The 17,668-nt window shown below is 38.0% G+C and overlaps 1 protein-coding gene across 4 annotated transcripts in view; it reads right to left on the bottom strand.

Moving 5' to 3' along the window:
* The window catches only part of TFB1M (transcription factor B1, mitochondrial), a 73,398-nt gene that overhangs the window by 41,569 nt on the left and 14,161 nt on the right, over nucleotides 1-17,668 (bottom strand). For all 4 annotated transcript variants that reach the window (XM_059176696.1, XM_059176695.1, XM_059176697.1 and 1 more), the window contains 2 exons: nucleotides 11,903-12,011; nucleotides 10,269-10,420 (listed from right to left, as the gene is read on the bottom strand). In XM_059176696.1, the coding sequence (XP_059032679.1) occupies nucleotides 10,269-10,420; nucleotides 11,903-12,011 (261 nt within the window). The remainder of the gene's footprint in view (nucleotides 1-10,268; nucleotides 10,421-11,902; nucleotides 12,012-17,668) is intronic.

Here is a 17,668-nt window from a genome sequence, read left to right as displayed (position 1 = left end):
TTCAAGTTCAGCTTTCCCTGTAACTAGCTCCATGACCTTCTGGAAGACATTAAACTACTCTGAGCCTCAGTTTCATCATCTATAAAATGAGGTTAGATGAGATTTGTTAAGGTCTCATTTTCTGCTACACACTGTGATTCTATTTTATGAGCTGTAACGTTATACCGTCTATATGTTCTTTAGTGTGTGTGAGCTGAATTCTTCTATTTAGACCCTGCAGACCTAGAGAGAATGGAAGAAGATCGTGTTCATTGACTTCTGTTCTATAACTCACAAAGCCAAGCAAAGTGCATCTTTAAGAATGCTATCTGTGGAATGTAAAATTACAAATACGTTAAGTGTCAAGAGTAAACAAAGGTTATGTAAGAAAATGCTACTATATATTATCCTGTTGAAACTTTCACTTGCAAAATATGAAAACTGGTCGGAGGACCAGTGTTAACTTCTAAAGCATTCCATAAATATACACTCAATATAAACTCTTCTCAATATTCATACTAGAATTTAACTAAAATCATTTTTTTTGGTTAAAGAAAAATAACTACATATGGTGGAGTTGAAGCAACACTATTATTAATAACCACAACTGACATTCTGAGTCACTAAAAATATTACTCCACCTCTTCAGCCTGTTCCTTTGCATTTTCCCCCAAAAGAATTAGACTACATAGTGTTTTGCATCTCAATTGTGTTACTCAAGAATAGAAATACCATAATAATTATGTAATCTGAGAAAATAAAAGTCCAAGGACAAATCAAAGGGCTGAGAAAATAACAAAGAAAACTAACATGGGCTCAACTCAAACATACAGAAGACAGTAGATTCATGAGCGGGAAATGACACGGACCCTGGGAAAGTGGTGGTGATACAGCATCCTAACAAACATAAAAGGGTCCTACATTGTTACGATGGAATTTTTTTTTTTTTTTTAATTTTATTTACTTGACAGAGAGAGACATAGCGAGAGAGGGAACGCAAGCAGGGGAGTGGGAGAGGGAGAAGCAGACTTCCTGCCGAGCAGGGAGCCTGATGCGGGGCTCCATCCCAGTACCCTGGGGTCATGACCTGAGCCGAAGGCAGATGCTAACAACTGAGCAACCCAGGCACCCCATGTGATGGAAAATTCTAAGACTACTAAGAAAAAGATTTTATGGCTAAATACTCTAAAGCAAAGTTTCTTATCCTTGGCATTACTGACATTTTGGGCTGGTAAATGTGGAGTATTTTTGTGCTGTCGGGGGCTATCTGGTGTACTGAAGGATGTTTACCAGCATCCCTAACCTTAATCCACTAGACACCAAAAGCACCCCTCAGGTGTGACAACCAAAAGTATTTGCAGACAGGCAGGAGGGAAGAGTCTGGCTAAGTAGGAGGACCCTGAGCATACCTCCTCCCGTGCACACACAACAGATGCAGCTACATACGGAGGAACTCTCCCGAAGAATGACCTGAAAACTTTCAGAACAGCTCTTAGATAGCTGTAAGTATGAAGACAAAGCCACAACAAGAAGGGAAAAGGACAAAGATGTGGTCAGGTCAGAAACCACGCCCTGGAACTCAGACCCCCAAGTGGGGGGGATTTCACAGGTGCAAAGGTCCTCCCTGAAAAGTGAGAGGTTACAGCCCCACACCGGACACCCTGCCCCCCCCCCCCAACCTGGGGAATCTGCACAGGAAGATAAGCTCCCGTAACCTGTTTTTGAAAAATCAGCTGGGCTTACTTCCAGAGAACTGGAGAGTTAGAGGAAACTGGACTCCACACTTAAAGGGACCACACACCATCTCACTTGCTCCGAGACCCACCGCAGAGGCAGCAGTTTGAAAAGTGCCTGGGCCATACATAAAGGAAATTTACAGAGTGATTTTAGGGAGCATGCCAAAGGGGCAGGGTTCGGTAAGAACTTTATCCAAGAACAGAAATGCTGGCAGGCACTATTCTTGCCATCCTTCAGCCTAGACATCTGATGCTGGTAGGCACCAGTCTGACACTATTCATATACCTAGCTAGCACTGCTTGCCCTAACCCGGAGTTCCCCCTGCAGACCTGCCTTGCCATACTGCCTTCCTAACAGACATTCCTTGGCTCCTGTCTACACACCGAGCAGATAGCCTCAGTGGAGACTGCTGCCCCTCAGGGGAGAGGGCACTCCTGCACACCAGTGCACCTGCTGGACTCAGGGGCCAGTAACAGCAGAAGGGTGCACACAGCCAGCACAGGGGGCACCCTTATAACACTTGGTTCTGGTGAATGGTTCGCATTTCTTTTTTTTTTTTTTTTAATTTATTTATTTGAGAGAGAGGCAGTGAGAAAGAGCATGAGCGAGGAGAAAGTCAGAGGGAGAAGCAGACTCCCCATGGAGCTGGGCGCCTGATGCGGGACTTGATCCTGGGATTCCGGGATCATGACCTGAGCCGAAGGCAGTCTTCCAACCAACTGAGCCACCCAGGCGTCCCAATGGTTCGCATTTCTAGGCCCCAGAGCACACCTTCCATATAAGGCCACTACCTTCAATGCCAGGAGTCATAGTTGACCTACCTAATATAGAAACAAACACAGACAAAATGAGCAGAAAGAGGAATAAGTTCCAAACAAAGGACAAGACAAAATCTCAGAAAAGAACTAAATGAAAAAGAGATAAGCAATCTACCTAAATTAAGAGTTCAAAATAATGGTTATACAGATGCACATCAAACTTGGGAGAGGAGTGGATGAACTCAGAGGGGATTTCAACAAAGAGATAGAAAATACAAAAAAAGAACAAATCAGAGCTGAAGAATACAATAACCAAAATGAAAAATATAACAGAGTGAATCAACGGCATATTAGAGGATGCAAAAGAACAGATCAGTGTTCTGGAGGACAGGGTAATAGAAATCATTCAAGTTAAAAAGCAAGAAAAAAGAATGAAAAAAATGAGGACAGGGTAAGAGACGTCTGGGACAACATCAAGCACACTAACATTCATATCATAGGGGATACCACAAAAAAAGAGAGCAAAAGAGGAAGAAAAGTTAATTTTAGGAAATAATAACTGAAAGATTACCTAATCTGGGAAAGAAAACAGATATCCAGGTCTAGGAAGCACAGATATCCTTGAACAAGATGAACCCAAGAGGTTCACATGGAGATACATTATTACAACCTCAAAAACTGAAGACAAAGAGAATCTTAAAAGCAGTGAAAGAAAAGCAATTAGTTATGCACAAGGAAACATCTGTTAAGAGCGGATTTTTCAGCAGAAAATCTGAGGCCAGAAGACATATGTTTAAAATGCTAAAAGGAAAAACAGAAACAAAAACAAAAAATCCTATAACCAAGAATCTCACCCAGCAAGAAAGACTATCTTTCAGAATTGAAGGTGAGATAAAGAATTTCCCAAACAAACAAAAGTTAGAGGAGTTTATCACCACTAAACCAGCCTTGTAAGAAATGTTAAAGAGAATTCTTAAAGCAGAAAAGAAAATACCAAAACTAGAACAAAATCATAAAAGAAAAAATTTCACTAGTAAAGTAAATATTATGCATTGATGGTAGTAGATCAAACCCTTATAAAGCTAGTATGAAGGTTAAGACAGAAGTAGTCAAATCAACTATATCTATAATAATTAGGAATACACAACATAAAAAGATGTAAAATATGACATCAAATACATAGAACATGGGCAGCCCCCTGCCCATAAAATAGTAACACTTTTAGAATATGTTCAAACTTGAGCAACCACCAATTTTTTTTTTAAGATTTTATTTATTCATCTGACACAGAAGAGAGATCACAAGTAGGCAGAGAGGCAGGCAGAGAGGGGGAAGCAGGCTCCCTGCTGAGCAGAAAGCCTGATGTGAGGCTTGATCCCAGGACCCTGAGACCATGACCTGAGCCTAAGGCAGAGGCTTAACCCACTGAGCCACCCAGGTGCCCCACAACCACCAATTTAAACAGATGACTATATACATAGGTTGTTTTTTAATCAATCTCTTAGTAACTACAAAACCAATAATAGATACACAAAAAAATCTAGAGAAAAGGAACAGAAAATCAACACTGAGGAAAGTTATCAAATCAGAAGGAAGAGGGCAAGAGAAGAGAGAACCAGAAAGAAAACCAGAAAACAATGAATAAAATCACAGTAAGTACGTACCTTTCAATAATTACTTTAAATGTAAATGGACTAAATTCTCCAGTCAAAAGACACCAGGTGACAAGCAGACAGGATAATAAAACCCATTTATATGTTGCCTACAAGAGAACTGTTTTGGATCCAAAGACAACAGACTTACTGTGAAGAAGCAGAAGATATTCCATGCAAATGAAAGAGAAAGAAAAAAAGTCGTGTAGCAGTACTTAACATTGGACAAAATGAACTTTAAAACAAAGACTAACAAAAGAAAAAAAGGGTGTTAGTAATAAAGGGATCCATTCCAGGAAGGCTGAGCAACTATAAATATCTAGGCACCCAACATAGCGCTTATACTAATATACTAACAGACACAAAGGGACAAATACTAACAGACACAAAGGGACAAAATGTAATACAGTAATAGTAGGGGACTTTAATACTTCTCTTATATCAATTGATATTTCACCCAGACAGAAAGTCAACAAGGAAACAGTGGCTTTAGAGGATGCATTAGACCAAATGGACTTTAACAGATACACACAGAACATTCCATCTAAAAACAATAGAACACACATTCTTTTCAAGTGTACACAGCACATCCTCCAAGACAGATCTGTTGATCCACAAAATAAGTCTCAATAAATTTAAGACTGAAATCCTATCAAGCAGTTTCTAACCACAACTAATAGGAGAGAAAAAAATAAACTACAATTAAAAAAACAAAAAACAAAACAAAACTGGATGGGTGCTGGGGTGGCTCAGTTGGTTAAGGGTCCGACTCTTGATTTTGGCTGAGGTCATGATCTCAGGGTCCTGAGATCAAGCCCCACACTGGGCTCCATGGTCAGGGAGGAGTCTGCTTGAGATTCTCTCTCTCGCTTTGCTCCTTCCCACTGCTGTGTTTGTGCTATCTCAAATAAATAGAATCTTAAAAACAAACAAACAACAACAACAACAACAACAAAAACGGAAAAAATGCAAACCTGTGGAGGCTAAAAAAACATACTATTAAACACCCAAATGGGTCAATAAAAAAATCAAAGGGAAAATTTTAAAAAATACCTTGAGACAAATGAAAATGGAAATACAACATCCCATAGTGTCTGGGATATAGCAAAAGCAGTTCTAAAAGGAAAGTTTACAGAGAAACAGGCCTACATCAAGAAATAAGAAAAATCTCATATATTTAACCTTTACACTTAAAGAAGCTAGAAAAAGAACAAAGCCCAGAACTAACAGAAGGAAGAAAGTAATGAAGATCAGAACAGAAGTAAATGAAACAGAGTCTAATAAAACAGTAGAAATGATCAATGAAACCAAGAGCTGGTTCTTTGAAAAGATGAACAAAATCGACAATTAAAATCCCTGAGCTTCGTTTTTTTTTGTTTTGTTTTTAAAGAGAGGGAGTGGGAGGATGGAGGGGCCGAGGGAGAGGGAGAGCAAGAATCTTAAGCAGGTTCCACACCCAGTGTGGAGCTGGATGCAGGGCTCAATCTCACAACTCTGAGATCATGATCTGAAATCAAGAGTCAAGACACTTAACCAACTGAGCCACCTCCGTGTTCTTTCCTATCAAAAGTTAGTAAGTCACAAGGATGAAAGGTACAGCACAGGGAATATAGTGAGTGGTACTGTAATAGTGCTGTATTCTGAGAGACGGTAGTTACATTGGGGGGCGAGGAATAGCATAAAGCACAGAGTCATGAATTCACTATGTTACACCTGAAACTAAGGTAACATTGTATGTCAACATCAATTAAAAAAAATACCTATTTCATGAGGTGACTTTGAGGCTTAAATACATAAACATATGTAAAATGGCTGTTAGTAGGCACTCCATAAGTAATAGTTGCTTTTATAGTTGTCATTGCCACACAGGCAAATAAAAAACAAGGTGAACCTTATGACTGCCCAGCTTGCAGTCTGGAACCTAAGCTCCAGCTACAGCACAGGCAGGAGCATAAACAGAGCCCAGAGGTCTCCTCGATGTGAGAGGACAGAGGCCAGAGCTCTGGGAAGCCAAGGCAGCCAGAATTTGTGAGGCAGACTACTGGATGCGGGAACAGAGAGAGAGAGAGAGAGAAAGATGGGGCAATGGAAAAGAGGGCGTTCCTGAGATTTTCAGCGGGATCCTTTCAAGTCTTTGGCTGAGTATTGATCTGTAAGAGCAGGAGGCTGGGAGGCTGGAGCAAGTACTATCAGAAAGTGGGACCAAATGGAGCTCACAGACGGCTGGAAACAGTCTGCATTCCCAGCAGCCAAGTGAAGAGCTCTTGAAGTACACAGGGCACTAGATGGATTCCTCTGAAAGGTTTTAACGTAGTCCTGGGACTTAATTAGCCTCAGATTAAAGGCTCCTAAGAACCTGTCATAACAAAGCTTAAAAGCAACCTTCAAACCAATCTGCAAGTGACTTAGCAATGTGCCGGAGTAAAACCCACCACTCAACCCAAGCCCTCAAGAAGGTTAAAACAAAACAAAACTTCACAAATCTAGTATCTTGTCAAAATTTTCCAAGCTTACAAAAAAAAGCAGAAAAATAGGACCCATAGAAAGAGGAGGGGAAAAAAAGCAAACAGTAAAATAGTACAGAAATAACAGAGGTAGTCAAATTAATAGTCAAAGACCTTTAAACAGCTATTATAAATATTATACATATGCACAAAGATGCCAAGGAAAGCATGAACATAATGAGGTAAGGGAAAACATAAGACTCAAATGGAACTTCTAGAAGTAAAAATAAAATACCTGAAATGAAAAATAAATTAAGTACAACAGCTTAGACACTGCAGAAAAGAGGAATGAATCTGAAGTTTGTTTTTTTTTTAATACTGAGTTATTATCAGTGCTTCTCAGTAGATGTGTTTCGAATAAAGTGTGATGATACAGGTAAATTCAATATATCAAGAGAGTTGTATGGCACCTGTTCATAAAAGATTATATATTATACAAAACTATTCAAGTCATACAAAACCACTTTTCAGTGTCTTTTCAACTGAGAAGAATCCTATTCAGCATGCTTCCCCTCCTCAGGTGGTTCATACTGAGCAAGCTTTATGTTCGATTTTTTACTTCTTCTACTAATAGCTTTATATTTCTCTCCCATTTTCTGCTTAATTCTAGGCAAAGCAGCTCTATTCTTGGATTTTCTGAGTTAGTAGCTTCTAACTGATGCTTTAAAAAGTCCAAAGCACTATTAGGTCTTCCTGGTTCTTCATGTAGGGCTACCACAATACCTTCTCAGTTGGTGTGTCCAGCACCATCCCCCCGCCCCCTCCCCTGACCTCAAGTGTCTCCAGAGCTGCTTGAGCTTCTAGTGGGTGGCAGCAGCTTAGCTCATGCTGGACACGGTGTCCACCAGGCTCCAGTAACTGGAATTTTTATGTATGGTGAATTATTTTTATTTTTTGTTCATTTTTTATATATGGTGAATTATTAAATGGTTTCATGGAAGTTGACCAAATATCCAAGCATTTGTTAAATAATATTTTTCTTCCTTTTGTTTCTGCCAATGTATGAACCAATCATTTCCCTCAATCTGGTTCTCCGAATGTAGCCACTCTGTCTCATAATCTGTCACAGTGCTTCTAATTATTAGAGCTTTAAAATACATTTTAATATCTGATAGATAAGCCTTCTTTCATTAATGTTCTTTTTCAAAATTTCTCATCCACTCTTGCAGGTCCACTCCTCAAGATGATCCTGGGAACTTCACTATATTTCAGGATGTTATTGAAAAAACGTAATTTGGAAAAAATGAAGCATCGTTATGATACTCATTTTTTTCTTCCAGGACTCTATTTCTCTTGATTTGCCTCAAGTGGTCTTTCAAGATTCTCAGTAAATTTTTGTGATTATGTTTATATAGGTCCCTCTTTTTTCCTTAAGTTCCCAAAATAAACAACTGATTTTTTCCCAATAATATCTTTATTCCTCTAATAGTGATATACTTTATTTGCTTCAATCCTATTGTACTTAATTTTCTGTTCATTTACCACTAATTCAATCCTACATTCTCTCCAACTTTATGTAACTATTCTCTCAGTATACGCAAACTTAAGTATTTTACCAAATTCTTGCTCTGCTCTGATGTGAACTGAATGTTCTTCTTAGGATTCCCTGCTGTATCTTCTGCGCTAGGCCTTCTGTTTCCTATTTTTCACACAATCTTTCTTCTTAGTGTCTCCAGTTAGACCAGTGCATATATAGGCTTTATCATTATATCAAAGGTGTTGACAGAAATCAATGAAAAAGACTTTCCAATAACTGGTGCTCGATTCATTAGGATCATATATTAAAAACAGTGAAACTGGCTTCTTTTTCAACCACACACAAAAATCAATCCCCAGTGGATTATAGATGTAAATGTGAGAGGTAAAAAAAATAAAACTTCTAAAGATAACACAGAAGAAGATCTTCATGATACAGGATATAAAGGGAGTTCCTCAATAAGACACAAAGAGCACTAACCAAAAATTTACAATTAAAAACATCTGCTCTTCAGGGTGCCTGGGTGGCTCAGTCGGTCCTCCAGCCCAAGGGCTGAGTCCACTTCTCCCTCTGCCCCAACCCAGTGCTTGCACACTCTCTATCAGACAAATAAAATCTTTAAAAAGCAAAAACAAAACAAAACAAAACAAAAATCTGCTCTTCAAAAGACACTGTAAAGACAATAACATGCCACAGAGTGGAAGAAATTTGCAATACATTAAACTAATAAAAGACCAGTAGAAAAATGTTAGAACTCCTCCAAATCATGAGAAAAAGACAAGCAATCCAACAGAAAACAGACACAAGGCAAGCAATTCAGAAAAAAGAGGTTATCTAAAAGGTCAATAAACATGCAAAACAGTGCTCAGTTTGATTTAAAAAACAGCAAACAACAAAAATAAAACCACAATGATATAACACTCAGCTCTGATGAACCAAAACGCACAAGTCTGGCAACTGCAAGTACTGGCAAGGATGTGGAGCAAAATGGACTTATATTTGGTGGGAATATAAACAGGCATAATGACTTCAGAGAACAGTTTAGCATTATCTAGCGAAAGTGAAGATCTGCAGAACTTAGGATCCGGCACTGCTACTCCTGGATTCATACTCTAGGGAAAGCTTGCCTGTGTGCTCCAGGTGACATAAATAATCTTCATGACCGTTTTCTTTGTAATAACAAACACTGAAACTAATTTGGGGTTCCAAAACATGGCAAGGGACGTCTGTGAGCTAGGTGAAGAGTGGATAGTATCTAGCTACACAAATAAACTATAGCTATGAGCAGCATTGAGCAAATCAGGATAAAAAAAATACATGCTGTATGAATCTATCTGTGTAAGTTCAAAAATGGAGAAAACTAAAGTATATTAATTATACAGCTAGGAATCTATGGGATAAACTAAGCAGGGAATAGTAAGTCCAGAATTCACAGTATGATTACCTCAGTGAGGTGGAGAACAGGAGATACAATCCCATCACGATGGGGATGCAAGGGGGTGTCAAAGATGCTGGGAATATAACCACTAACGCCAGTTGGTGGGGACTAAGGTATTCTTATTAAGCCACACAAATATGTCAGATCCTCTTCTGTATTTGTAGGTCGTAAGAAAAATTTTTTCAAAAACACTTAATGGTCTGCAGATCCCCTCATTTAACCTCTGCAGCTCACAAACTGCCCTTGCCTACCTTGTAGGATTATTTGCTAGAGTGAATCTGGAACATTCCTGCCATGGGAATGCAGGAGCAGAAGGCACAGCTGAAGGAAGGGATTGAGCCAAACCTATGTACAGCATAAGAAGACACCAACCCCCTTCCCCCTCTCCAAACTGATTACCATATTCTTTAACTATCATCATATTCCTGTATCACCACCAATATCGGTTTTATTGGTTTCTAATTGTTCTGTGGCCCTACTGAGTCCCCGCATGGACTATGTTGTCTTTTTGGCAGGCAGCATAGCTTTCATGTTCTCACTGGAGAGCTAAGAGCACTTATGCCTGTCATCATCATTACATGCTTAACTTTGGTTGAGCTCTTACTGGTTTGTGTGTGTAATGGCAGTATTAACTTAGAAAACACAGTCTATGAAAAAAATGCAGTATTATTTCATTTTAGAATTTGATCATGTGATAAAATAGCCAAAAAAGTTAAAACTCACCTCTGCCACTTCCTTTTGAAAAGTCAACATCATCTGGGTTCTGCCATAAATGAAAGGTCCATCTCTACAAGAAACATTTTCAAGCCACTTGACAATCAGCGGAGTTGATACATTAAAAGGCAGATTTCCAATAATGTGTACATTTGGAGGATCTGGTTAGTAGGAGAAAAAACAACTTGTAAAGATTTTATTAATGGATTCTATATACAATTTTAGTTAAGTTAAATCAAACGGGATACTAATAGTAATAAACCAAAATATATGAAAAGATACCGCTAAGTATTTTTCAAAGGCAATGTTTTCTCATAATTAGCTTTGAATTATTATTATTTTTTTTAACATTTTTATTTACTTATTTGACAGACAGAGATCACAAGTAGGCAAAGAGGCAGGCAGAGAGAGAGGGGAAAACAGGCTCCCTGCTGAGCAGAGAGCCTGATGCAGGGCTCGATCCCAGGACCCTGAGATCATGACCTCAGCCAAAGGGAGAGGCTTTAATCCATTGAGCCACCCAGGCGCCCCTTAGCTTTGAATTATTAAGAGAAAAAATTCTACCTTAATTAGTGCTCAAAGTCCTCAGGTTTTTTGGCTTAGGAAAAATATGAAAAAGACTTGCTTTGAGGGAAAAGACAGTTTGATCTGGACATGATTGGTCGAAGTGCCTACACCCAGATGTAGCTCTCAAGAGGGTCAGATGCCCAGGAAGAAGATACAGGCCACGCACCAAGATGGAAGTGTCTACCGTACACACGTGGTCAATGAGACCACAGGAGCAGAGTCCTTCAGGCCAATCTGCAGCACAAGAGAAGATACTCCAAAAATAAAAACCTCAAAAACAACATCTAAGAGGTGGGGGGAAAAATAACCACCAGCAAAGAATAGCTAGAGAAAGCTCACACCATATAAAGGGAAGAACAGGAGAACCTGGTATCAGGGAAGACAGAAGCACAGAGAGCTTCTGGAAGAGAGCAGGTAACAGTCACACAAATGACTAGAGCTCAGTCAGGTAAGGTTTCAAAGAGGAAATCAGAGCATGGCTGGGGCAAGGCTAGAAACCTGGAGGCAGTGTGCTTAGAAGAGAATGGCGTGTTGGAAGGCGGAGACAGGAGGCAGTTAGATGGAGGCCAGCCTGCAGCACCTCCATTTGCTCTGAAGGATTTCACAGGCAAGTACTACAGCCCGCCTCTCAGTGTATCCCAAAGAGCTGGCACACAGCAGGTACCCAATTGACAGCCTGAAGATGAGCAGTGCCTTGGTGGGTCACTGAAGGTGAGACGGTGGAAGTAAGGTGGGCATGGTATACTAAAACATTCCTCTTTTCACCATTTGGAAAAAGTTAACACTTCACAGTTTACCCCATCCTTATATGGTTTCATAAAAATAGCATGTTTATTTGAAGAGAATTCTAAACACTTGAAAAACATGACAAGTAAATTAGAATTAATAAAAAGGAATTAGTTTTATTATTTTGGAAAAAAGGAGAAAAGCAGAAAAAATGACAATGCATACCACCTATTTAATTCTGTCCTGATAATATTTAATATAAATATATATCAATTTGTAATATATAATATAAATATCTGTAATATAAATAATTCTAAGAGAAAATAAGAAAACAATCCAAAATCACTTACCATCCTCCCACTGTCTTTTAAGACTTTCCGGAAAAGCCCTTTCCACCTTAAATGTCAATACATCTCCGTGGACAATTCTCAGTTTCCCAGGTGCTGCATCAGAAAGCATCTAATTTACAAAAAGGTCAATAAAATGAGCTCATACTTCAGAAAACAGTGAAACACACATACTCTTTCTCTTTCTCCCTATACATTTTATTTCAGATTTGTGCGTCATTGAGTCAATCTGAAAAGCCAGAGACTAAGAGTGGTCACTAAATGAACTACGAGTACACCACGCCTACTGCAATAATCATCGTGTTTCATTTCTAACACATATGAATGTTCAGTGATAGTAACAGATTATAGTAGAGCAATAGCTTATAATTTCACAAATAATATATTAACATAATTCTGACCCCCAGAATGACTTGCATTTCTGTACTGATTTAGTAAAAACCCAACTTTTATCTGCAAGTTTTTTTTTTTTTTAAAGGTCTTTATTTATTTATTTGTGTGTGTGAGAGAGAGAGAGATGACTCCCCGCTTAGCAGGGAGCCCAATGCAGAGCTTGGTCCGAGGACCTGGAGATTATGATCTGAGCCAAAGGCAGATGCTCAAACGACTGAGACACCAAAGCACCCCCTCCATCTCCAAGTTTTTAAATTAAAGACTAAGGACATAATAATATTGAGAACTATTTAGGAAGAAATCATAAAGATGAACTTAATTCAATAAATCTTAATAACCTAAATATATACAAAGAATTTTACCTACTACTAAGAGCTAAAACCTAATCTACCAGGAGACTTAAACCAAGTAAAAAGTCATGTGTCATTGCCAACCTACATGTGGCACCCTGAAATAGTCCCCTTATATTCCTAATCTTACTATTTCTTGATCCAGGCACTTGAAACCCAATGAATTAATTATCCTTCGTGTTTTACCCATAGCTACCTCCCAGCCTATTTCTACTTTCCAACCATTTGCATTCCTTCCTTTTCCTTTAGTCTAAATATAAAAAGAAAAGAAAAGGGGGGGGTACCCTCTTCTTTCTCATTTTTCTTCATTTCATCCCCCTTAGCACCATACCTTGAGATACGCTCTCACGGTACTGAAGTGTTCACACCCAGCTAAAAAGAGCCTTGAAGCTAAGCCATCTACACATTTGTATTGCATTAAGGGCCCTTGTACCCAACACACAACTTGATTCTTGAAGTCCTCGGTTTAAAAACAACAACAAAAAACCCAACCCCAATGCAGTTCCCAATGCTTACAAAGTTTAAAATGTGGGAGTGAATGCACCAATGAGAACAAACATCCTTGCTCAAGAAGATCACAGGAAGAGGAGACCCTCTTTAGACATCAAGTCTCACCTTAAGAAGCTCAGACACCCTTGGCTCCAAATGAGGGAACTCTGGCTCTGAGCACCCCTTGGTCCTGCTTCTCTATCTCAGTTAAAGCTGATTTTCTCTCAGAACCCTCTTCTTGCCTAATTCTGGCAACTAACAGGAAGGATGAAAGAAACATTACAGAAGCCAGAGAGGAGACCCTGGACCAAGGCACCCAGTTTATAGGTTACTCCTGCTTTTGGGTTAATGCTGTATCTCATATATACTTCTTTTTTTTTTTTTTTTTTTTTTTTTTTTTTTTTAAAGATTTTATTTATTTATTTGACAGAGAGAAATCACCAGTAGGCAGAGAGGCAGGCAGAGAGAGAGAGAGAGGAGGAAGCAGGCTCCCTGCTGAGCAGTGAGCCCGATGCGGGACTCGATCCCAGGACCCTGAGATCATGACCTGAGCCGAAGGCAGCGGCTTAACCACTGAGCCACCCAGGCGTCCCTCATATATACTTCTTTATAGCATTTTATAACATACTACACTTGGGTAGTACTGTGTACTGTCCAATTGTGTATACTTCTTTCCCACGTAGTAACACGTGCTCCTTAAGGGTAGTACCTGTTTCTCATCCACTTTAATGTCCCTTGCGGCTACAACTGCACACAGTAGGTGCTTCACATTTTTTGGTGAATGACCAACTGTAAAACTGGAAACTTCCCCTCCCAGACTGAGATTTGAGGTTTCCAAAATCTGTATGATCAAGAAACTTGCAAAGATTTATTTCACTGATCAATCAGGTAAAATTATACAAGTAACATTTCAGAAATACAGAGCTGAAATGCTTATACTGGTAAGAAGCCAAACATTTTCAATTTGGTATTCACCTAGTTTATTAAGTTTTGTCATGGCAGTTTAGTAAAAATAACTGCACACCTCTGATATTAATGTACTTACAGATTATTTTAAATTACCAAGATCTGCTAAGAATTAATCTGATGAGTTCCAGACAATAAATCATAAAAAACATAAACTTCAATACACTATGAATAAAAAAGCAGTTAGCTCTCTGTGGGAAAGGCTCTTACTGAATAAAAACTGTGTATTTAATGATGGCATTTACTATCAATGAAGAATTTTAGTTTTTTTTCTATAATTATGCTTCACATAATTAAAACAAATTAACATACCAAAAACAAAGAGACAGAAGAATTAAAAGCTTATGCTTCAGGATACCAACATATAGAAAGTAATAAAGTATTTAGTAATTAAGACTACAATAAACAATAAAACAATGCTGTTTTGGCTTGGCTCTTTGGCATTAATATACATGCTCTGATAACCACGTTTGAAATGTTCATTTTTTTCCACAATAACACACGCAGCAACATACCAGAAAACTGGTATTAACACACTTTAACCTTCCTTTCCTAGGTTTAAAGTTGCATTTCTACCTCATTTCTTTTGGATTCCCCTTCAGACTTAAGTCTCAGTCAATGAGAAAGCAAACACTCCCATTCTTTAAAAGGTGTACCTCTTCTAAGACCACTTGGTAGACTGATCTTCCCCTTTCAGACTTGCCACTGTAGAAGGAATGAATACTGGTGACCACAGCTTTAAATGAAGGCCTTGAAGCAATTATGGGGGGGGAAAAAAACACTATACAAACTGAAATCATAGTATGACTACAGACAATAGCTATTTAAATACCCAATGATTTTCAGCAATGACACACAAACATTTCTAATCAACCACTAATAGAGAAAGATGCTTTTATTATTATCATGACAATATCTGGGGGATGGTAGAGAGGTGGGAAATATCACTACTATCGGTCCTCAAGAAGAACACTGATAACATCACACTTTAAAATCCGGATGGTGTTAGCTCATAATGTGCTCAAAGGCACAGACTACTATGAATGCAAGCACTTGATTACAGCCAAATGAGTATTTTTACAGGCACTCTTAAACTGTTTGATATATCATTTTCATTTTAGTTTTCAATCTTATATCCTTCCAAAACGAGATTTAAGTCAACTTAGAGTAAAAGGCATTCATTAGATAAGGCTGTAAAAGAAGAAACACAAAGCCAAACCATGAAAAGGAGAGGCATGTATGTAAATCCTCTAACAATGTATGTACTGAATTATAGAATTCTTAGTTTCTACTAGAAATAATTATACTAAATCCCCTAGAGAGAAAATTGTTTTTTTTTTCCTAGTATTAAGTTTTATAAGGGATATACAGAACAAAATAATGGAGAATGCCTTTAATAAAAATGAAGAAACCAATGCGGGAGAATTCTTTATTTGGTGCCTTAAAAAAAATCTCTCTTCTAAGTCAAGATCTGAGAGATAGCTTTTTACAGGAGGTGAGTAACTATGGCCCACCTAGGTAATTTGTTGCTGGTCTAATTTGATGAGGAAATAATTTATGCAACTCTTGGAATTAGACACAACCAGAAATTCCTTCAGAACAAAGAACTATATTGACTGGTCATTTTGTAGTTTTTATTCCCCCTTCTCATCATGAAGGGCTCATGGCAACCAGCATTGTACAATGAATGAGCTAAAGCATTAATTACACAGCCTAGTGATATTACCTTCTTCCTGACTTGCTACATAGCAGGAACCCAAACACTGTTGAAGTGCTGGGCAAAAGTGTTAGGTAAACTATATGAGAATGATCTATAATACAGAATATGATAGGTGAAAAACTTCTAAAACACATAAAAAAGACTAATGGTATTATTCAAAAGGAATTTAAGACAGTGTTAATATAGACTTTTCTTTCTTTTTTTTTTTAATATTTTATTTATTTGACAGACAGAGATCGCGAGTAGGCAGAGAGACAGGCAGAGAGAGGGGGAAGCAGGCTCCCTGCTGAGCAGAGAGCCCGATGTGGGGCTTGATCCCAGGACCCTGGGATCATGACCTGAGCCGAAGGCAGAGGCTTAACCCACTGAGCCCCAATATAGACTTTTCTTTAGGGTGAAGATTATGGCATAATTTCAAAAAGTCAAATTGTTTTGTTTTTTAAATAGGACCCAACATGTATAACAGACATTCATTTACCCAGTCTCATCATGGATTTAGAGATTTGATTTAGTAAACTTTCTGTTCAACCAGTGGTTAACATTTCTTAGAAAGAAACTTACATAGTATCATGTCTTATCTTTTTCTTGTCCAGTAGCTGTGGCTAGGACTTCCAGTACTATGTTGAATAAAAATGGGCAAAGTAGACATCCTTGTCTTCTTCCTGATCTTATAGGAAAAGCTCTCAGTTTTCCACTTCTGAGTATGACATTAGCTGTAGGTTTTTTTCATAGTGTATGTCTAGGTAGGTTCTCTCTAAACCTATTTTATTGAGTTTTTATCATGAATGGATGTTGTACTTTGTCAAATGCTTTTTCTTTATCTATTGAGATGATCATATGGTTTTTATTCTCTCATATTAATGTGATATATCACATTAATTGTGATTGATTAACAAATACTGAACCACTCCTGCATTCCTGGAATAAATTCCACTTGATTATGGTGAATGATTTTTTTAATGAATAACAAGGAAAAGAAAAATTAAGGAAATAATCCCATTTATAATTACACCCAAAATAACAAAATACCTAGGAATAAACTTAACCAAGGAGGTAAAGGACTCATACTCTGAAAACTACGAAACATTTATGAAAAAAATTGAAAATGACACAAGTGGAAAGATATTCCATACTCATGTACCAGAAGAGCCAACATTACTAAAATGTACATACTACCCAAAGCAATCTATAGGTTCAATGGAATCCCTATCAAAATACCAACAGTTTTCACAAAACTAGTATAAATTACCCTAAAATTTATATGGAACTATTAAAGACCCCAAATAGCCAAGGTAAACTTGAAAAAGAACAAAGCTGGAGGTATCACAACCCCAAATTTCCAGATATAATGCAAAGTTATAGAAATCAAAATAGTATGGTATTGGCAAAAAAACAGGCACATGGATCAGTGGAGCAGCATTGAGAGCCCAGAAATAAAACCACGTTTCTTTGGTCAATTAATCTTTGACAAAGGAGGCAAGAACATATAATGGAGAAAAAGATGGTCTCTTCAACAAATGGTGTTGGGAAAACTGGACAGCTACATGCAAAAGGATGAAACTCTACCAATTTCTTATATCGTACATTAAAAACAAAAACAAAAAGAACAAACTTAAAATGCATTAAAGATCTAAATGTGAGACCTGAAACCACAAAACTCCGAGGAGAAAACACAGGCAATTCCTTTGACACTGGGCATAAAATTTTTTTTTCTAGATATGTCTCCTCAGGCAAGGGAAACAAAGGCAATATAAAACTACTGGGACTAACCGAAATAAAAAGCTTCTGCAGAGTGAAAGAAAACATCAACCAAACATAGTATCCAAAATATATAAAGAACTTATACAACTC

Source organism: Mustela lutreola, chromosome 6 (genome assembly GCF_030435805.1).
Source record: "Mustela lutreola isolate mMusLut2 chromosome 6, mMusLut2.pri, whole genome shotgun sequence".
Classification (NCBI taxonomy): domain Eukaryota; kingdom Metazoa; phylum Chordata; class Mammalia; order Carnivora; family Mustelidae; genus Mustela; species Mustela lutreola.
The sequence above is the reverse complement of the archived record's forward strand: the minus strand, read 5'-3'. Positions and strand labels throughout refer to the sequence as shown.